Source organism: Patagioenas fasciata, chromosome Z (genome assembly GCF_037038585.1).
Source record: "Patagioenas fasciata isolate bPatFas1 chromosome Z, bPatFas1.hap1, whole genome shotgun sequence".
Lineage (NCBI taxonomy): Eukaryota > Metazoa > Chordata > Aves > Columbiformes > Columbidae > Patagioenas > Patagioenas fasciata.
Window position 1 is genome coordinate 43,925,558 of NC_092560.1, and position 23,609 is coordinate 43,949,166.

General features: G+C 41.8%; 1 protein-coding gene across 2 annotated transcripts in view; it reads right to left on the reverse strand.

Moving 5' to 3' along the window:
* Positions 1-327: 327 nt before the first annotated feature.
* The window catches only part of LOC136114905 (polycomb group RING finger protein 3), a 111,514-nt gene continuing 88,232 nt past the window's right edge, over positions 328-23,609 (reverse strand). For both annotated transcript variants that reach the window (XM_071801911.1, XM_071801910.1), the window contains one exon: positions 328-540. In XM_071801911.1, the coding sequence (XP_071658012.1) occupies positions 343-540 (198 nt within the window). In that variant the 3' untranslated portion in view covers positions 328-342. The remainder of the gene's footprint in view (positions 541-23,609) is intronic.

The window sequence follows — 23,609 nt, forward strand, 5'->3', positions numbered from 1 at the left end:
AGGGATAGGATTGTGAATGACTCACCATGGTAAAGTTACTTTCAGAGGAATATTTCTAATACAGGTTTAGTAGCAACTGACATACAATTTCACAATCCCAGCACAAGTTTCACCTTTCAGCATTCTGCATGTGTATTTTATTCAACAGCCAGACATTATTGCTTAATGACAGAAGTACTGTAAAAAAACACGTGACCAAGTTTTTAACCCAAGATGGCTGTTAACAGTTAACAGCATTCAAGCTGTTAACAGTATTTAAGCATTTACACATGTGATGTCCATGACTGAATAGATCCCAACATCTAATAAAAAAGGAATCAGTAAGGGAAAACAAGTGGTAGTTCACCAAGGGGAAAAACAAAGAAACAGACAAATAAACAAACCAACCAACCAACCAACAGAATTATCTTCTGCAGATGTAGCAATTCCCAGCTGCAGGAACAGGACACAAGTCTCCATATAGCAGAACATAAGGAAATTTTCAAGCAGGAAAGCTACCAGCTTGTGTGTGTTCCTAGTTTGGTCATGGAAGCAGGAACTCTATTTAAAAAAAAGGAAAGACACATGAATTAGATCCCTAGATCTCTTTCTTTTTTTCTTTCTTTTTTTTTTTTTTTTCCTGCAACTTGCAAGAATCCTGTCACAATCTACAAGTCTAGGCAAGCACAGCAATGACATCCAAACCCATGACACATAGATAACCTCTTTCACTCACAGACTCATCAGGCACCCTAACAGAACCTGCCCATTTTCAAAGGCAGACTTCTTGGTGGTGATTTCTCACTGTTCTTGGCATACTCTGGCTGTTGGAAACTGAAAAGACAGTTTTTGATCGTGTAAGCCACCCATGTAAGTTTGTTGTTTATGTTTACAAAATGATCTGCAGAATTTTGTATTTGTGATAATACAGGGATTCTCCAGGCAACATTGGTTTTGTTTTGTATGATAAGATGCTGAATTATGGGAAAAAATTCCATTAAGTTTTTCATCACTAAAAGACTGAGTAACTCCCTGTGAACTACAAGTGTCCTTCTCTGATTTATCTCTTTTTGCAGAAGGACAATAGGGTGCTTGGAAGCCTTGAGGAAATACATAATTTCCAGTTGACTGTTACTGAAAGTTTACATCTGAGACATCTGCAGTCCCAGCTAAAACTAACTCACAGAACTGGAAAGCAAGCATAAGAATCTGTCTCTTCCAGTCAGCTGACAACAACCTGTGTTATTGTTAGCAGTATGTCATCTAGTTTATGCTGAAAATGTAATGGGAACCATCAAGTATCAATGGCTGTACATTTGCTGTTTATCTTACTTCATCTGCTGGGACACGCAGCTCTCTACAGAAGCATAGCAGAAGGCACAAACTTCAGATGAATTTGTCACATCTGAGTATACTCCTCTACTTATGAAGTGAAGCCAGACAAGACCAACAAGAATTCAACTAGTTCTTATGAAGCTGTTAGTCAGCAGATCAGTGCTGCAGCTGCTGCATGCCTCTGAAATCTAAATGGGAAACAGAGCTGAAAGACTACAAGAAAAGCAGGTGAATGGCTGTTACAATGACAAACAAAGTAAATACTAATAATTTGTAAACTGCTAGAAACATAAGATAAACATTCACTTCCAGTTCATACTCGGAAAGTGAACCAAAGTGGGATGGCATGCATACAACAACAAACTCATCCAGTAAGCACAGCAAGGGAAAATGAAAAGTACCTTTCTAGCACTTATCATATGCTCAGTATTTTACAGTGGTAAGCATATTCCCAGTTCAGATGGTGCTTCATATTGTGAATGGGGAATTGGTACAAAGAGAGCTTGCCTGTGCTCCTCTTTCTGCAGTTGTCCTGCCCTTTCCAAAACAATAGCAAAAGACAAGACAACCACTGCAGAAAATATTAAAGAAGAACTTCAGACACAGACACTTTCTGCCAGCTTGCAGAAGGTTTCCAGAGCGTAATTTAATTTAATTCTGTCAATGAAAGGCTTTTAGCCTAGAATGTCAAAAAGGGTGGGAGAAAGGAAGGGTCACTGCATTTAGCAGACCAAAAGCTAGCCTTGGAGTCCTATCTTCTGAACTACAGAGCCTGTTAGGTTCTGCAACAATACACCTCACCAGCGCATCTGAAATTTTGCCAGGAAAGAAGTATTATGTTACATCTGTTATTAACTCTGGAAATAAGGTGAGTATCTCACTAAATTTTCTGCTCACAAGCAGTTTCCTGCAAGTCAGCCACCTGACATAGCAGATCATCAACCTGTGCACACTTTTCACAGGTACTTAACCTTTCTTCAGTAGAGTCTGGGTACTCATTGCAACCTGCTGCATTTACTGAAGTCTCCTTCCTTACTGGTTCTGTGTGAATGGAAGCATGGGACATCTCAGGGGCTCTCCCTGTGGGTGTACTGTCTTTAACTCTGAGGCAAGCGATCAACATTATGGCAGAGACCTAGAGTACTACCTTGGGCTGTGGTCCTTCAAGCAATCTGCCGCACACTGTCTGCATGATCTGCTGCATAAACTGCCATACTTCTGTGTGCTCCCCCTGTTTGCTGCACTTCTGGTTGTGTGCACTCCCTAGAACCATTTAAATCTCTCACAGTTGCTCTTCAAAATGCCCAAGCCTCATCAACCTCTCTTATGAGAGTTGCTGCTTCCTATTGCAAATGCCACAGCAGACTCTTTCCTCAGGTGTCCCTGGTTCTGGGAACCCTACTGTCTGCCCCGATCTAGTGTTCAGCCACAGAACCAGCCATTGCCACTGCTGTGTCCCTTGTTAATTGATTGCTGCTTCCAGTTATACCATTGCACAGGCACTCCACACTCACAGGTGTCCCTAGATATCAGCACAGACCTGCCAGCTACCTGATAAGCCAGCACAGACCTGAGGCTAACCTAATTTCCACTTGGTCCAGCTTGAAGATTGTCAATGAATGACACACACACCCCCTCATACACAGAAGTTTTGGAGAAAATACAGACACTTGCCCCCTCCAGCAACTGGTACCAGGTGCACAGGCTTTTACCCTTGGTCCTACTCCAACCACTGGCACTGAGCCCAAAACGGATCAGTTTGCATGTGGTGATGTGCTCCAACATGACTGCTACTGAACACTCAACTCCAGAAGGCTGCCTCAGCATCCTGCACAGCCAGGGCAGCAAGGTCTGGAGGAGACTTGGGTATACAGGTAAAAGGGATGCCCAGAGGTAGGGATGGAAGCTGATCAGTGGATACACTGGCACCAGCCCCATAGCTGATGGCCAGGATGCTGCAGAGCAATGGCATCTGTGGACAGCTGGGTCACCAGGAGCTCTGTCTGTGTGGTGGAAGATGACTGATGACTCTCTTCAGAGTGATGATTCTCACTTGGAAGGCTTTTTCTGTTCTTTTAAGCAGTAACAAAGTATAAACAACTGTAGTCTGGTGAATTATGCAACACCAGAATGATAATCCAGTTATAACCTCCTAGTCTTATAAACACAGTACATTTTAGGGATAGCTGAATACAGCAAAAAAGGCGATTAGTTGGACAGTTTATATTCTGTCATTTTATAGTTAACTAAAAACTGGACAACCTGAATGGGCCAGAACACCAGTACATGTGTTCTATTTCTTCTGAGCCCCGTTTCTGCTCAGCGCTAAAGCACACATACTGCCAGATCATCTGGCAGGCTGTCACTGATCACTGCAACCTCACATGATAAAATGTTATGAACACAGATCGGGTGCAGGTGTATTTATTTTCTATGTATGCATTGCACTTCTTGTCACGGTTTAACCCAAGCTAGCAATACAACCATGATAGCCACTCATCCACCCCCTCCCCCTTCCCTTGCACCCCCAAAAATAGGGGAAAATTGAAAGGGAAGGGAGAAACTTGGATTGAGATAAACACAATTTCATGAAATAACAAAATACTAATACAGTACTAGTAAATATATAAAATAGAAATAAAAGATGCTCCATGCAATTCCTCACAAACTCCATCCACAACTGAGCAGCCCCTCCCAAGAAGCAGCACTCTGGTCCCAAACAGAGAAAAAAGAGGAAAAGTGCAGAAAAGCCCAGAGGCCTCTGAAAAATGGCAAAAGGCCAAACTAAATGTCCTGAACCAAACTCCTTGGGCTCTGATAAAAAAACCTTATGAAAAAAATGCAAACATGCAAGAGGGAAAACACCTGAGAGTGAGCAAAAGTGGGGACACCCGAGAGATGGAGACTGGAAGATCCCCACTCTCCTTGAATATGAAGCATGATGCTAATGGGATCAGTCTGGATGTCAGTCAAGCTCTGCCCCATCTATGTCTTCCTTCCTTTATGCCTCACACTGTAGGCAGAGCACTCAGTACGCCCTTGGCTCTCAGACCATAGCAATTTAAAACATTAACTCTGTGCTGGGGTGTTATATCTTGTTCTCAAATTAAGTCTACATACTGACTGTGCTAGCTATGAAAAAGAAAGGTTTCTAACTGCATGAAGAAAATTAATTCATTGTCAGTCAAACCAGGGCACTTTTCCATATCAGCACAAATAGGAATGGAAGTAGATATATCTAAAGGATCCATGCTGTTTTTGAAGGTGATGGAGTGTACTCTGCACTACCTTCATGTTGATACTCAAAACACAACACCGAAAAAGGAGCTAGCTATGACAATTAACAAGTCCTTGATGAGGCTGAGTGTGAACAAAAGGGATGTGTTGCATGTTGAGGACACAACACATCTCTCAAATTCCTGAACCTCAAGGGAGGGCCTGGGGTAGTCAAGTCCTTCCCATCATAGGAGAAGATCAGGTTTGAGATGATATGAGGAACCTGAACATACAGAAGTCTGTGGGACCTGATCAGATGCATCTGAGGGTCCTGAGGGAACTGGCAGATGTAGTTGCTAAGCAACTCCATTATACTTGAAAAGTCGTGGCAGTCAGGTGACAAACCCAAGTGACAGGAGAAAAAGGAATATCACACACATTTTAAAAAAGCGTAATGGGAAGGACTCCAGGAATTACCAACCAGGAAGCCTCACATCAGTGCCCAATAAAGTCATGGAACAGATGATCTTGGAATGTATCTCAAAGCATATGGAAAACAAGTGATCAAGGACATCCAACATGGCTTCAGAAGGGCAAATCGTGCCTGACTAATCTAGTGGCCTTTTACAATAGAGTGACCACATCAGTGGACAATGGAAGAGCAACTAATGTCATCTACCTGGACTTCTGTAAGGCCTTTGACATGGTTCCACACAACACTCTTGCCTTTAAATTGTAGAGATATGTGTTTGATGAACTAACTATTCGATAGAGTTGGCAGGATAGCCATATTCAAAGAGATTCAGTCAATGATTCAATGTCCAAATGGAGATCAGTAACAAGTGGTGTTCCTCCAGGGTCTACACTGGGACTGGTACTGTTTAATACTTTTATTAATGGCACAGACAGAAGGATCAAGTGCACTTTCAGCAATTTAGTGCATGACACGAAGCTAAGTAGTACAGTGAATAGGCCAGAGGCATGTCATCCAGAGGGATCATGACATGCTTGAGGAGTGGGTCAACATGAAGGTCATTAAGTTAAACAAGGCCCAGTGCAAGGTCCTGCACCTGGGGGCAATTCCCCACTCTCCGTACAGACTGGGCGGTGAATGGATTGAGAGCAGCACTATGAAGAAGGACTTGGGGATAATTGTAGATGAAAAATTAAATATGAGCCAGCAATGTGTACTTGCAGCCCAGAAACCAATTGCAAACTGAGCAGCCTTTTTAAAGAAGTGTGGCCAGCAGGTTCAGAGAAGTCATTTTCCCCATCTACTCTGCTCTCATGAGACTCCATTGGGAGTATTGTGTCCAGCTCTGTGTCCCCCAGTACAAGAAATACATGGGCTTGTTTGAGTGGGTCCAGAGGAGGGTCACAAAACTTATCAGAGGGCTGGAACACCTCTCCTATGAACAAAGGCTGAGAGAGTTCAGGTTGTTCAGCCTGTAGAAGAAAAGTCTCTGGGAAGACCTTACTATGGTCTTTTAATTCGTAAAGAGGGCTTGTAAGAAAGATGAAAAGTGACTTATTACCAGCACCTGTAGTTAAAGGACAAGGAGCAATGGTAGATTTAGATATATGGAAGAATTTTTTTTTAAGATGAGAGTGGAGAGACACTGAAACAGGTTGTCCAATGAAGTTGTAGCTGCCCCACCACTGCAAATGTTCAAGGTCAGGTTGGATGGGGCTTTGAACAACCTGACCTAATGAAAAAAGTCCCTGTCTATGGGAAGGGGGTTGGATTAAATGATCTTTGAAGGTCCTTTCCAACTCAAACATTCTACAATTCTACAGTGCAAATGCAATGACCATGTGCTGAAAATTAAATAGAGTGCACCTATTTTTCCTATTAACTACAGCTTCCAGAGGTATAATGTCTAAGATCCTTCAAGGAGTGGAAGGCTAAGGCCTCTGAAGCATACAAGTTCCCACAAGAACTACTCACTTTACAAAACTTAATTTCCTGCCACTGATTACTCTTGACCTTTTTGAGAGCAAGGAGAGGAGCATGGCACTCCTCTGTAGCATAATACAAATCAATTCAGCTGCCACTGGACAGATGCAGCACCATCTTCTCCCACCTCTGTCCTGAGATGTCTCTGCCCAAGACACATGTAGGAAAAAGAGATTAACTCAATTCACCCACAAAGACGAGTATTTAGGAGCCCTTTGAACACTTTATAATTGTCCTTCAGAAGCATGAGAGGGAAAATTTGCAATCAAGAATTCAGTAAAGAAAACCAGGCTACAAACAGTTAAGCAGCTTTTATCAGTGATTATACCTGAGTTGCAGCATGAACAAAAGCTTTTTCCATTGTCAAGTCACACCAAAACACAGTTGGCTCCATACCAGAACAGGGACAGAGCCACTCTGGTTTTGCAGTCCCACATTATCAGTGTAGAGAGGGAAGAAACACAGAGAAGCTCTCCAGAGATCACAGTACTTATTTTATTCTTTTTTTATTATTATTATTCTTTTATTTGCTTATCGCTTTCCAAAAGAAATGGATCAGATCCTACTGTGAGTGAATGCATTCCATCTCAATCAGTTATTGTGCAAAAAAAAAAAAAAATTAAAAAGCAAGAGAATAAATTCTAAACACCATTATAAATATATTTTTATCAGCAAGGCTCACCTTATCTCCTATACTAGATCAGCCTTGCTCGGATTATAAAACTTATTCAGAGCTCCTTATACAATTCAATCACATCCTATCCAAGCAATGGGGATTTAAGGCTTTGTCTGGCTGTTGTTGCAGTGAAGAGACTAAATTTTGATTCACACATGTATTTTCTGCAAGTACAGGCTCATAGACAGTCTATATATTATTATATTTTATAAAGATTACATGTTAACTATCCATTGTAACATGTATCAATATTTTTGAATGCCTGAGATACAATTTATGAACAGAATTCAAATATCATGTCCTTCCAGAAGACCCAAGAAATGCTCACCTATTTATATATATAAAATACACATGCATGTCTTATTTCCCATAGCTGAGTACACCTTAATTTTTGTAGAGAGATACTGGGAGCTGAATTTCTGATATTGATTGAGCTTATTTACCATGGACAACAGACTCTGAGAAACTGTCTCAAAAACCAACCAAACAACACAGATTCATAGAATCATTTAGGTTGAAAAAAACCCTTAAGATCATCACATCCAACCCTTACCTGAATATCATGGTACCCTCATTCAGGTTTCATACAATACTCTCATTTTGGCATGCATTACTAAGATACAAATATCCAAGCTACTGTGGGAAATCTGAGAAGAGTAGTTTGTCTGATAGGTGAATGTACCATGGAAAGGACTGTGACTGAGAGGAGTAACATAAATGAAGGTAGGTAGGAACACTGGCTGGCTAAAATAAACCAGCTTGTTCATTTGTTAGTGCCAACAAATACCAGGGTGTAATTATGGCTGGTGTTGCACAGTCTTCATGCCAGGGAATCTGCACTCCGGAGTAGGAAGACAAGACAGGGACAGGTTGCACACACTCAGCTGAAACTGGAGTTACACTCAAGTCTCCAGCAAAATCTCTGAAGTCCCTTTCCAGTGTTCTAGTCAGCTATGCTGCAGTTTGAAACTGACTGGCATATGCTCAGTCTCCAGGGGTCCTCTGGTTCATGTCAGCTTATGTCCTCGTAAACTAGTAAAGATAAAACAGAAAGACTGTGATGCAAGTCTGCAAATATAGGGTCAATATTCCAGTGATTCATACATGGGTGAAATACCAGAACAGATGCAGAAAATGATTTGAATCACATAGGTTTAACTATAGTTAGGTTCATCTGACCTAGCCAATATTCTAATTCAGACACAGTCATTCATAGCTCCTGTCAGGGAGAGAACTAATTGTTTTTAGAGACTAAATCTTGTAGTCTGTTTTTAGACATCCACTGTAGGATGGTAACATTTCCATCCATACAGTGCCTGTTTCTCACTGGCAACTAGAAGTCTGGGTGGGGCCCATAGAACCAGTCAAACAAGGTCCAGATAGGATACCTCACACTGTCAGGTCTGTAGGAATTGGTAGTTTGCATCACCCACTATGGCACTGGAAGACACTTGTTTTAACTAGTAACACTAAAGAACTCTCTGAGAAATAACCTGTCTATTTGTGACAAAACACTATTTGTATTTGGCATTACTGACTCACCTCTTCTGCATTTGAGAGCAATGGCATGGCTGCTTTCAGGGTTGAGAAGGGAAGTGAAGGATATTGGCTGTTCTCAAGCGCATTTGTATTTTTCAATAGTCTTACGAATGGAAACAGCTGAAATGCGATGATGCAGAAATGTAACACTAGTGGACAGGTTAACGAACTTTATTAATGGAGGATAATGATAATAAAAAAGTGAAATTAGCAAATCCGCACAGGTGCAAATGAATGTATCAAAAACTTTGATGAGCCCAGCTAAAAACATGCTGCAGAATTACATCACTGCAAATGGAGGTTGGCTGTCAATTCATGTAACTGCCAGAGCTTCTCTAAGAAAGAAACATCTCCAAAGTGAAGATTTTTGGCACAAACTGGGAAGTCATTTTGGAGGAAGGATACTTCCATACTTCTGTTTCCTTGAATAAGTGTCTGCAGCCTTTGAATAAGTGTCTGTTTAGAAGAAAGTAACCAACTGACAGACCTCCAGGCTAATCTGGAGTGCATTCTTTATCAGCATCTTTGACTTCCATGTGCAGTGTTTTTTCATATTTCTTTTTTCAGGGTCTTGTGTCTGATGACAGACAGAAATCTTGCTGCTTCCTTTCCAGAATTCTGAAAGAATATTTTTTCTAAACATACCAAATCAGGAGCTCTACTAAAAGACATGAGTACATTAAGTCCAGTGCTGCATGTGGGAAATGGAAAACATCCAGGCTATCATCTTGCCTGTAGTCAAGACAACAGTAAGCATGCCTTAGAGCACAGTGAAGCACTTCTAAAGTGAAAAAGGATTAATGCAAAATTTGTGCTTTTATCATAGATACTTTATGTCTAACTGAATTGGTGACTTTCCTTAGTCACTTATTTTCTAGACAAAGGAAATGTGCTGGTGTTCTTTTGTATGGATTTCAGTGAAGAATTGATCAGCAGTCAGATATGAAACTTATGATGGAGATAAAGAGAATTACCAAAAGAAGCTAGATTTTTGGGAGATAAGTAGCAAAAATAAAGAGGAGCAAACAGCACTGAAAGAATTGAGCTTGGCAGATACTGAAGACCTGAAGCAATTTCAGAGAAATTACATCCACCACATTGATGCTGCTGTGTGACACCAGGTTTCCAGTATAAAAGCCTTTGTTCCATGGGTGGGAAAAGATAGTCAGGGGAGGATGAGTGAGTTTCTAGTATCTGATCCATGGCTGGGTGAAAAATATTTTTCTCTTGGTAGTGACTCAAATTTAAGTCTTTTGCCTTCATCCAACTGAGACAGATACTTTATTAAAACTTTAAAGCAAACCTTCCTTGAGACCTCTGTCCTTTTATAAACTTGCCTGAAATCAGCTGTTTTATAAATTTGGCTGTAATCAGTTGGCAGGTTAAAAATTTTGGAAGGGAACAGAAAAACTGTTAGAGATTTTCTGCATGCCCACATATATTATTCCACAGCCTTTTGCCTCTGGGAAGCCTTGTTTAAAATATTAATTATATATGAATAATTTATTAAGTTATTTGTAATTATAATACTAACAAGAGCATCTGTAGCATTGAAAGTGTAAAGCATTATATGAGGTTGTCACAAAGGATGTTCTGCATTGCTACTAGATGTTCAAAGCTCTTGCATATTAACTCCCTCAGCTTGCAAGCCTTTTGTTTGATACTAAATTTTGGCAGTCCTTTCTCTGAAGGACAGTGGAAAAAAGGACATGGTGAGCTGGCCTGGAGATAGTGTCTGTTGTTGTTGCTTACAATGCTGAATCTGTCTTCCTTGAAGGTAGAATAAAGCAATCAAATTAATGAAAGAGGAATGCCAAAGTACAATAGAAAATACAGCTTCTGTGGCTTAGTGCCAAGTGTCCAACTTTGGAAGTCCCCCATGCTGGTGGAGGGCACAACCAGCACTTGTGCCCATTTTCAGGCTCTGCATAAGATTCTTATCCTCATATGCAGTCCTAAAGATAACTAAATTAACTACAAACTTAGTTAATTACACAGCCTCTGTCAAGCAGAGGACAGATACTAAACAGTGTTTTCCTAGCAGAAACAAAAACATAAAACCCCAATTGTCTTTCTTCTGCTGAAAGAATAAATTCCAAACAACAAATTTGTAACCCTGGGGATTCAGCAGTTTCACTGGTTCAATGAGATAACCAGAGGACCTCAGTGTCCCACTGTTGTGGATGAGTGATTCAGAGTTCTGCTTACTACAGAGCGATGTTACTATCACTTAAAGTACGACTTAAAAGAGCTCAATGGCAAGGTTCACTCTGTTACTTACTACATTGAGGAGACATGCCAAGCAGAATTGGATGAGAGTTGTTTTAGAGTGATTTCTCTAGGGACAAGCGATATGAAAGGATAGAGGGAGGCCCTCCCATTGAGTCACAATGTTCGGAACGGAGCCCCTTGCTTTCTAAGCTCCTTCTCAGAGAGGAGCCTAGGTGCGGCTATATCCAAACTTAGTCCCAGACTTGATGTCTAAGACACATAGAGAGTAAGGGAAAACAGTTAAGGGTTTCTATGTACTTATGGCCAAAGGATTGTATGTGCACACCTGACTCTTTGTATTGCTTGGCTAGGATTTCAAAATTTCACAAATCCACATCTCAACCTGCTTACCTGCCACCCAGGGCCTTGGTGTCAGGTTGCTCTGAAATCTGGATTCTAGGCCTCTCAAAGCAAACTCTCAGGCATCAGAGTTTGTGTAAATAAATAATTTAATAGAGTAGTATAGCAGCAGTGTTAGCTTGAGCTGGGTGCCCTTGCAGAGGTCCCAGCCAATCACAGAAATCTCTGGGTTTTTATACCCCTGCAGACTATTTACCTACCCCTCAACACCATGATTCAGTCCAATAGCGATATTTGAGTCTGAGTTCTTCTTGCTTCTCATTGGATCTTTTTCACTGATCCCAGATGGGCCTTTGTTTTGTTTAACTGTAATATATTCTTTATAGCTCATAGCTTTGAAGGTTTTGTTCTGTCTGAATGAATCCTATTTCTTCCCAGTAAAGTGCAAAACAGGCCTTATCTCACTCATGTTCACTGTAGCCACTTTGTTTATATTAAGTAGATATAAGTTTGGCAAATATTAGCAGAACTTTACAGTATACAGCTTAAGATTTCAGCAAATTCAGCTTATTAGGTAAGATGAAGCATATAGTATATGAAAAATCACTCAACCTTATAATTCTAAGTGATTCGTTCTATTTAGTATGCATTTACTTAAGCTAAATGATTGGTATGAAACTTAAATTTGGCTTACCCAGGGATCTGTTAGTAGTAAAACATCATTGCCATGTATAGTAGAGAGATCGCAAAGTAGTCTCACCCAGGCTACCATATTTATAGAATAAAGTGGTTGATTCATAGTCAAATTGTATACAGTGGGAAAAGTAAGCACAAGCCTCCTTGTACCTACAAGGTATCGGTGTTCAGTCTGCTGTTCTACTTCCTTGTGGATTTCCTAAAAGGAGTTCTTGGCCTGGCAGCATCTTAGGCCTTTACCTCCTTCGGAGTCTGTACCAAACTGCTCCTGGTTTGGCTGGTTGGGGGGGAAGGGTGTTGAGTGTATCATCTGCCACATCCATGTGGGCAAAAGGGTACTCTAAACAGCTAGAATGTTTCATAAGTTTGGTAAAAATTTTTGGCAAGGATGAAACTACACTGGCAATCAAATTGTGCAGGAAGAACTCATCTTGTTTTTGAATAAACTGACAATGTGCTCAGATACAGAGGAAGGACACATCTTGAAGGGCTTCCACCTTCACCTAGAGACTTATTCTCTTCCTGGTGTACTCTCCTGCAGTATTCTCTCATCTCACAGTCCCTCTCTGTTGGAAAGTAAAATGTGGGAAAGCAAGATGTGCGGTTCCAGCCACATGGATGTTAAAGGGAGATCAATACTAGCATGACCATCTGCATGGTCAAAGACATAATACTAACATAATAATATATAAAGTGCCTTGGACAGATTACTTTGAAGTATGTTTCTCATAACTGTAAAAAGTTATAGCCCAGACTCTTGAGAATGGTATCTCGGGCCAGATAACCACCCGCAAGTCCATGGGATGTGTGAATGTCCTTGGGCCTGGTCTGTGAATGAGTGGAAAAACAAGTGAGACAAACATCACATGAGTTCAGTGTGTTTTTAATAACAATTAGTGGAAAAACACCTTTTGTAAACATCTTAGTCCAGGCCCATACCTGTAAATCCTATAAACTGTCAATGGTGAATAAAGAAGGCAGTCTAGGCCTAAGTCAGCTCTCTGCTTGGCCAGGCTCTGCGCTCCTTCCTGAACAAGATCTCTGCCTCTGCATGAATTTCTGTCTGCGTCCTGGTATGCGTCATTTCTAATCGCCGCACCTCTCCTGTCCTATTCAATTTGAAAAGAGGAACCAGTTTTTAATCCAGCTCAATGGAATCCTCTTCTTAATAGGAACTTTTAGAGACTTGTTTAAAGCGAAAAATTAATAAATAATAATTATGCACACAGTGCAGAACCATGGTTGCAAGCTTCACATTAGTATTTCCTGTCTTTGAAGTGCTCACCAACACAGAATTTGTGCCCTTTTAGCACAGGTTTTCTGAGGGAGATCGAAATTGCTTGTAAAGTACTTTTCACATGAAAAGCCTCTGTTTAAATGATGTGTTTATGATTAATAGTAATAACGTAGGTGCAGAGCAGGCAAGTGTGATTGCCTTTTTGAGGATCACAGATGCTTCCCACCAATAAGAACAAAAAAGCACTTCAAGCTCTAGACCCAACAGAAATATACATAACTACTTCAGTACAAAGTTCTTGACTCAACACTAAATAAAGTATGACGAAGTCAGAGTGGCATAGGGAAGAGCTATGGAGGGAGGAGATGCTGGCTAATGCCCTCTACATTTGGGACACTCATTGATCCATGATGAAGAAAGCCTCCTACCACTTAAATGGGAAGCAGAGTTCCTAGGGGCCTGTGAAATAAGAGACTCCAGGATGTATGTTGTTTCAGTTGGCACAAGTAAAAGCAGCAAAAAAGCAACAACATAGTCTCTAGCACAAGCTAACAAACAAGCAGCATGTCAGTCCCCTGCCTGTTGATCCAGTCAACATCTCCACTTCTTTCCTTTGTCCCAGGAACCAGCATGGTGGGAGGTGCCTGTAATAGAGACACGTCAACGAATGTCTCCCTTTTCTTACCCTGGTCAACAGGGATAATTGTGTAATCTCCTACACTTTTGTTCTTTCCTTCCCTACAGCTCAAGATAACAACAAAATGGGAATTTTTCCCAAAGCATGCATGGCTTATCCTGAGATCTCAGAGTTGTTCTGATATACAATTCAGGCAGCACATGACCCAGGTGTGGTCTTTAAACTAGAAGCAGATATTCACATTTTCCTGCCTTTGCCTCCCCTGGATATCTAAATTCAGATTCATGGACAGACCTGTTCTCATCTTTGCACTGTTAAAGATGCCAGTGTGACTGCTGTTTGGTTGATGCCAAAAATCACAAGCAATATTTGCTGTGGCTCCAGACTGTTCTGGGGCTGCCAAGTTAAAAACTGACACTTCCAGGTTAAAAACTGACTGACATCTGTAAAAATGCATTACAAAACTCCTTCCAGGACTTTGGATATCACAGAATCACAGGATGTCAGGGATTGGAAGGGATCTCAAAAGATCATCTAGTCCAATTCCCCTGCCAGAACAGAAACACCTAGATGAGGTTACACAGGAAGATATCCAGGCAGGTTTTGAATGTCTCCAGAGAAGGAGACTCCACAACCTCCCTCGGCAGCCTGTTCCAGCATTCTGCTACCCTCACTGTGAAGAAGTTTCTTCTCATATTTAAGTGGAACCTCCTGTGATCTAGTTTATATCCATTGTCCCTTGTCCTATCATTGGTTGTCACCGAGAAGAGCCTGGCTCCATCCTCGTGACACTCACCCTTTACATATTTGTAAACATTAATGAGGTCAACGTCTGTTGGTGTCCTGTCAGGAAAAACTAGCCAACAACCACACTTCAGGAGAGTGGCACTCAGAGAAGCTATGTGGATGCAAGGGAGTAAAAATCTGCAGATCCAACACTTACCACAAGCTAGATGGGTACAGGAGGTGCTGTCAAAGGTACAGCATAGTTTGCCAAAGTACTAAAGGTACTGCTTGCTTTACCAAAGACTAACAGAAAGCTGTGATGGGTAAAAATGAGAAAGAACAGCTCTCCTTCTATTTCAAGAAGGCCATATCTCCACCTTACCCTAGAGATTCTGGACATGATCTGCCTGAAGAGTGAAGCCTCTTTGTCAATTGATCCCATCTCCATTTTAACACCAGTCATTATTTTTGTGAAGATTAACACGGTAGGTAGGATTTGAATGGTACATAATCTGTTCTGACAAATAGCCCAGAACAAACCACAGATGAGAACAGCCATCTTCAAAGACAAACAGATCTTGTAAACCACTTACATTATATCTCTATTACATAATGCACCATTGCAAATAAATGCCTGAGCTTCCCTCTCACAAACCATCTCCAGAATTATGATCAGCTGAGCAGCAACAAGCTAGTCTCATCAAACCCTGAAGGATATAGCTGTACTGTTTTTAGTGCCAAGGCTCTAGTGCAAAGATACAGGGGTGTTCCTGCCCAGATCAGAGCTAGCACAGGTAGCTAAAGGTACTCCTTGTGTCTGTGTTGTGAGGGATAGATATCCCTTCTCTACAAAGATGGGATATTCAGCCAAACTTGCACATGGCTCCTCACTAATGTAGAAGTAAAAATCAGGACTCTGCAGGAATATTAGAATTAGAACCTTCTTCCCCACGTTTGAATGCCTTCAGAGACTTCTTCCTGACATCCACAATTATCTAGTGAATGGCCAGCAGGATAGGATGCTTTCACCTGCTCAGCAGATTATACAGATACCTGTGCTATTTGCTGTCTGTTTGTGTTTCATCATCTCTGCAATAATTACAGTTGAGTGAGAGAAAGCATACTTTCTAATTCACGGTACCACCTCCAGCTGTATCACCCCTGTGTAGGATCCATTCCACCATAGTGGCCACATGTACTGACACATCAGCCAGAAACACAAATGGTAACTTGATTGGGCAGCTAGATCATGAGCTGCTTATAAACATTTCCATTTTCCAAGATGCATAGAACTTCACAGGCATGTGAAACAGAGACATGCTAAACACAGACATGGGAAATGAGGTTACTGTGAAGTCAGTAAAGCTGTAATGATGTTTGAAGAGAACAAAGCAGATGTGATGTGGGACATCAGATTGGAACAATTCTGTTATTTGGTACGGTGAAAGACCATCAGGCTACCAACACTTTCCCTATAGGGCAACCTGTTTGGAATCTCATTCTCCAGGGTGTTCCCAAGGAGATCACAGACATTACCAGGAATTACTTAGGTTTATTCATATGACCAAGTTTGAGCCTGTCAAGGACCATATTTTAAGTTGTCTCAAAGTTTGCTTGCTCCTGTCTTTGCTGCAAATGATGATGTGATGATGTCACTCTTCAGAAGCCTGCCCAGCTACAAGAAACATGCCTAGCTACAAGTAATAGGAGACCTGTCCTGTGGGGATCCTGCCTGGCTACAGGTAATGGGAGGCTGGCCTGGCCACAGGCCGATCACCTGCCCCTGCCAGAGCATGCGTGGTGCTGCACAGGATCAGTGTGCCGGGACTAGGGGAGTGTGTGCAAAGACACTATAAAAAACTGTATGACCACGCGGGATGCGTGTGACCTGAGGATCCCCACCACCAACCAACACCATGCATATACCTCCCAGGGATGTAAGAGGCAGCCACCTCATGAGCGACAGATGAGCTACCTCCCTGGGACATGCCGCTCTGCCTAACAGAGAAGGTGATTGGATCCTGGATCCATGCTGGTAATTTCTCTCTTGCAAACCTGTCCCCAGCACCTGCTAAGTCTCCTACTTTCCAAATATTTTCATTTCCATCCTGTCCTATCACTATTTTATTTACCAGTGTTCAATACAGTTCCCGAATTTGGTGGCACTTGACATCGTTTGAATCTTAATCTCACTCCAGGCAATATTAAAGAATCTCTCTGGTTCCGGGCTTCCTGGACGAGAACCCAACAGAGCCCAAGAAACCCTGCCTCTCTCCTGTTAGAAGTTTGGTGTCTAGCTGGAGTACAGCTAGTTCAAGCATACACAAACAAGACCTCAGCATAAGTCTTCCACCCTCAGTGAAATCCATCCCAGTCTTTACAAAGTAAATCCCAGCTCACAAGAGTCAAAAGTTGTTGTCAGTTCCTCTAAGCTGACAGAAGATACATGAACACCTACATGATTGTATTGATTACTTCTGTGGGATCCAGAGCCTCACTGGGCAACAATCATAGATCACCACAACCATTAATGTCAGAGACAAAGTATTAGAGGTCTGAACCACAAAGACTCCAACCCCAAGACCAAGGAAGTCAAACAGATCTTTTCGAATTACTTCCACACACTCTGAAATTTGAAAGAATAAACACTCTGATCACTATTTTCCTAAGAGAGTTAGCTGTAGCTGTGTAACAGTTATACAGTTGAACACAAAGAGCTAACCCCATAATAGTTGTATAGCTACTATTTGAATCTATGTCAGCTCTTAGGTATGCTCATAAGCCATGATGTATTCTCTATATAAGCAGACTTAAGAGATGAAGCTTCTTTCTGGTTTTGAAACCAAAACCTGCAATTATCTTACCCAGGAATTCTAACTCAGATCATTTTATTTGTGAACACTGTTGCACAAGTTTCAGCAGCATGAAGGTATTTAGCATACAAAGGGCAGTGTTAAATATCAGTGAATTAAGTCAGGTGGCAATATTTGCCAAAAGGGTTGTTGGTCAGTTATCTTTTAGCATCCTATTAATGACCTGGAAGATGAGGGTCAACAGCATGCTAGTTAAATTCACTGAAACACTTAATTTGGAAGTGTCATTACCATACCTGCAGTCTCAGAAAGTGGTGTGAAACACAGAAAGGAAAAGGAAACGCATGGTTCACTTGGCAAATACCATATTCCTGAACCTGAGAAAAAGTTCCAGCTCTTCTGTGGGGAGAGGATATTTCCTTGGGACACACAACTAATAAGTAATAGTTTGTCTTCTTTACAAACTGACCTTTCGTGGAGTTTAAGCACAATAATAGTGCTTAATTTGCACCTTAAGAAATACTTAGGGGTTTTATGTCTTGTGTTTTGGTTTGGTGTTTGTTCTGGTCTCTTTTGGTTTGGGGGTTTTGTTGGTTTTGGTTGGTTTGGAATTTTCATTTGTTTGTTGTTTTCTTTGTTTTCCTTTTAAAGCTGTGAATAACCTTTCTTACAATAGTCGAAATCCAGGTCACATTCCTTTTTAGAAACAATCCAGTGAATTCTGTCATATACTGAAAAGAGGACCCTACACAGACATGAAAAAGCAATTTAAACTTCAAATTTTCCATTTTGTGTCATTAGAAACACCTTGCCTCCCTGTTATTCCTGTGGTAACTTTTATAACACTTCCTGCTTACTAAACTATCACGGTTTAACCCCAACTGGCAATTAAGCACCACACAGCCACTTCTGGTGGGATGAGGGAGAGAATCAAAAGAATAAAAGCAAAAAAACTTGTGGGTTGAGATAAAGACAGTTTAAAAAGTTATTCAAAAGCCATGCAAGCCAGGAAAGCAAAACAAATAATTTATTGCCTACTTCCTGTCAACAGTCAGGCAATCAGCCATCTCCAGGAAAGCAGGGCTCCCTGAAATGTAAGTTACTTGGGAAGACAGATGACATAACTCTAAATATCCTCCCCTTCCCTCTTCTTCCCCCGGGGGTTTATATACTGAGCACGACATCATATGGTATGGAACATCCCTATGGCCAGTTGGGGTCAGCAGTCTCTGGTATGTTTTCTCCCAACTTTCCATGTACTCCCAGCCTCCTCACTAGCAGGGTGGTATGAGGAGCTGAAAACACCTTGACTCTGTAAGTACTGCTCAGCAATAACAAACTTCCCTGTTTCCAGCTCAGATTCAGAATATAGCCCCATATCAGTTACTATGACAAAAAAAATAACCTTATCCTAGCCAAAACCAGCACATAAACAAAAAGTCAGTGGTATCATAAGATGCCTCTTCCATAAAAATTCAAAAATCAATATCAGGTGAGCTTTTGCTCTCCCACTCCATAGGAGATTTCTATCTTCTCTGGACTCACCATCAGAGACTGCATTTTGGTTTGACAGGTATAATGGCCTAGTGTGAATCCCTATCTGATGCTGTCTCCTGGCACTTGGAGCCATAATTCCTGCACTACTGTGGGTGTCACATTCATGTAAGCTGAGTGGCATCGCAAGGAACAAGCTAGACCAATCTTTGCTTGTGTTGTCAATAGTAAGCTGGGCCATTCTTTCAAGTATAAGTGAACTAAAAGCAGTCAGGTGGCACTGAACCTCTGTTACCTCCTGAAGTCCTATCCTCCCCTGGCCTGCTCGCCTGGAATCATTTGGGGAATTGCTGCAGAGCATATCTGACAGCATATAATCCAAAATTACATCCCTCAAAGGTCTGGTGTCACATCAAAACACAGAAGACCCGTTATGGACACAGTAGACCATCTTTCGTGAATTCTCAGGAGGTCAGCCCAGAATACATGATTAATGGTTACCTTTGGCAGAAGACACAGTATTTGGTGAAGCTCTTTCCTTCACATTCCAAGATTGCTGCAAGCATTCTTAGATAGACAGCCAGGACCATGCTAGTCCCTTCCACCAGAGATCATCCTTCAGGGTTTTCAAATCTGTTATCAAGACTGGTTGAAGGAAAAGGTGCCCAAGAGAGCTGGATTGCATTCAGAGATTGCTTCTTCCATGCTCAGGATCAGAGCATCCCCACACGTAGGAAGTCGAGGAAGGGAGCCAGGAGGCCTGTGTGGTTGAATAGGGATATGTTGGGTATGCTCAAGCAGAAGAGGAGAGTTTACAGGTCATGGAAGCAGTGGTTGGCCACTTGGGAGGAATATAAGGCTGCTGTTAGAGGATGTAGGAAGGCGGGTAGGATAACCAAGGCCTCCTTAGAATTACAGCTGGCGAGAGGGGTCAAGGACAGCAAAAAGAACTTTTTCAAATACATAGCAGATAAAACTAATACCAGAGGCAATGTAGGCCCACTGATGAATGAGGTGGGTGCCCTGGTGGCGGAAGACACAGAGAAGGCAGAATTGCTGAATGCCTTCTTTGTCTCTGTATACTCTGCTGGAGGCTGTCCTGGGGAGCCCTGTACCCCTGAGACCCCAGATGAAGCCAGGTCAATGGAGGAGTTTGCTTTAGTCGATGAGGACTGGGTCAGGGAGCAATTAAATAGTCTGGACATCCATAAATCCATGGGTCCAGATGGGATGCATCCGCGGGTGCTGAGGGAGCTGGCTGAAGTCATTGCTAGACCACTCTCCGTCATCTTTGCCAAGTCTTGGGAAATGGGAGAGGTGCCCGAGGATTGGAGGAAAGCAAATGTCACTCCAGTCTTCAAAAAGGGCAAGAAGGAGGACCCGGGTAATTATAGACCGGTCAGCCTCACCTCTGTCCCTGGGAAAGTAATGGAACAGCTTATCCTTGGTGTCATCTCAAGGCATATCAGGGATAAGAGGGTCATTAGGGGCAGTCAGCATGGCTTTACCAAGGGTAAGTCATGCTTGACCAACCTCATAGTCTTTTATGAGAATGTAACAAGGTGGATGGATGATGGCAGAGCGGTGGATGTGGTCTACCTTGACTTCAGTAAAGCCTTTGACACAGTCTCTCACAGCATCTTCACAGCTAAATTGAGGAGGTGTGGTCTAAACAATAGAGTAGTGAGGTGGGTTGCAAACCGGCTTAAAGAGAGAAGCCAGAGAGTGGTGGTCAATGATGCGGAGTCCAGTTGGAGGCCAGTATCTAGTGGAGTGCCTCAGGGGTCAGCACTGGGGCCAATATTATTCAATATATTCATTAACAATTTGGACGAGGGAGTTTGCTGATGACACTAAGCTGGGAGGAGTGGCTGACACGCCAGAAGGCTGTGCTGCCATCCAGCGGGACCTGGACAGGCTGGAGAGTTGAGTGGGGAATAACCTGATGAAATTTAACAAGGGAAAGTGTAGAGTCCTGCATCTGGGCAGGAACAACCCCAGGTTCCAGTATAGGTTGGGAAATTACATATTAGAGAGCAGCGTAGGGGAAAGGGACCTGGGGGTCCTGGTGGACAACAGGATGACCATGAGCCAGCACTGTGTCCTTGTGGCCAGGAAGGCCAATGGCATCCTCGGGTGTATTACAAGGAGGGTGGTCAGTAGATCGAGAGAGGTCCTTCTTCCCTTCTACTCCGCCCTGGTGAGACCGCATCTGGAATATTGTGTCCAGTTCTGGGCCCCTCAGTTCAAGAAGGACAGGGAACTGCTGGAGAGGGTCCAGCATAGGGCAACAAAGATGATTAAGGGAGTGGAGCACCTCCCTTATGAAGAAAGGCTGAGGGAGCTGGGGCTCTTTAGTTTGGAGAACAGGAGACTGAGGGGTGACCTTAGTAATATTTATAAACATATAAAGGGTGAGTGCCATGAGAATGGAGCCAGGTTCTTCTCAGTGGCAAACAAGGAGTAATGGGATCAAGCTGGAACACAAAGGTTCCACTTAAATTTGAGAAAAAACTTCTTCTCAGTGAGGGTGACAGAGCACTGGAACAGGCTGCCCAGGGGGGTTGTGGAGTCTCCTTCCCTGGAGACATTCAAAGCCCACCTGGACACATTCCTGTGTGACCTCACCTAGGCGTTCCTGCTCCAACAGGGGGATTGAACTAGATGATCTTTTGAGGTCCCTTCCAATCCCAAACATACTGTGATACTGTGATACTGTGATCATGCAAGAGGATTCCTCATCTGTTTTCATCATGTTGCAGTCTCCACAAGTCTCTGACTTCCAGTCATAGCTTCCCAAGAGCAGGGCATGGAAACATGGAAACTGTGCTAGATTCTCTCCCCTTCCTTCTTATCAATAGAACATTCTCTTGCAGAACTCTCTGCAGACAGAGATATTGCTTGGTCCCTTTGTAGAAATAAATTCACCACTTGGAGAAGGTGAGTCAGCTCTCTCTTCTGAGAGAAAAAAAAAAAAAAGCTAAATGCAGTTTGTTTTGTTTTGTTTTGGTTTTTTGTTTGTTTTTGTTGTTGTTTTTTCATTTGTTTATTTGTTTGTTTGTTTTCCCCTCTCAGTTCAGCCCTGAGCTATCTTCAGGCTCAGACTATATTTCAGAAAAGAAGGGCAAAGTTAATATCTTCCCCAGCTCTTGCTTATGTACTCCTTCTCTATTCAAAACTCTTTGTTACACAAAGCACGACACTGTCATGTTCAAGGCTTTGGTATCCCTTACAGTCAAAGGACAGAATTGTCACTCACCATCAGCATTGTCTATTGAGTGACTTTCTCAGTAGCTGCTAGTTCCTGTTGCCTTCCCAAGGAGACTGAACCTTGCACACCCATCCTAAGGTGTCTTCATTCAGTTTCCCACATTCTCTAAATGTAGGATGAGGAATAGGTAAAGAAATGAAGAAACGAACTTAACAACAGAGTCAGTTATACTTTTAAGCAGCATTCTTTATTTTATCAGCTCTGGGGAGCTCTGGAGATTGTCCTCCATAAGTGCTCGAAAGACCTGATGCTCTTGCCTTGCTTATATTAATATAATTATTACATATGCGTTACAATTTTTGAAAATTTTGACATACATCTATACCAAAAAAAATTGATGATGTTAGTTATAATTGTTCAGTTTATTTCTTACAATGTATCTATTAATTATTAGTTAAATATAAACTAAGCACTCTGCTTCTAAACAGTGTGTTACTTAATCTTCTGTCTCCCTCTTGTCATGCAGAAGGATCTAAAACTTGAAAAATATCCCCTTGTTTTGCAGGTGGTTAGAAAGCATTTATCATGTCAATCGGTTAATGATGGGTACATCTTTTGTAACCTAATAACAGTATACATTAATTTAGCAGCTTCTCTTCAGTAAAGCAAGAGAAAGCATTGCTAGGTCAGCACTAAGTCATAAGAAAGCAATTGACTCCTGACTCCCAGGCTCTATCTCAGTTGCTTGCACCCAAAGTGCTTATATCACAGATGCAAAGTGAATACAGAGTTCAATTAGCATGCATTGAACAGTTTATGTGGATGACCTCCCTTCTGATTCATAACATACAGAGCTGTTCTGTGTTCTTAGAAGTTATTTTTTGTTTTTCCATCAGTGTCTTAAAAGCATTGAGAAGTTTTCATCTGCCTTCACACTCTTCACTCTTCCCTATTTTTCAGTTCAACCAGGGTCTTCAATTTTGCACACCTGTTTGCAATCAAGACTACTTCACTGTCACATTTCCCCTTCAGCGCAATATCCACGTCATTATTAAGACCACATACAGTTCCATAAGAAACTGGACCACTTCTTCTAGGAAAGGAAACAATCAGCACAAGAGTATTATTAGTCCCGCCATTATCTTTGGTCATAGTGGATTTATAATGGCCTTTTTAGTGTTTGGTGTGCTGTTTGTTTTACAGTGTGGTCAACCTGAAGTCAGCAAAGAAATATATGACTAAAGATATAGAAAAGCAAAATTGTTCAACAGAATCTACATTTAAATCAAAATAAACTGGTTTTGTAGAACGCAGAGTTAAACAAATGAAGTGTAATCTGATTCTTATCTCCTTTCCCTGCAATACGTTTATCAGGTTTACCTTTTTTCCATTAACATTTGTTTCCTAAGAAGTTGCATTTATAATGGAGGTTAGTGGGTCTGGAAGGGTGTTGAAGACACATATTAAAAAAAATCGAAAAAAGTCAAGCTACTGAAATTCTGATCAGGACCGGTCCCTGGCT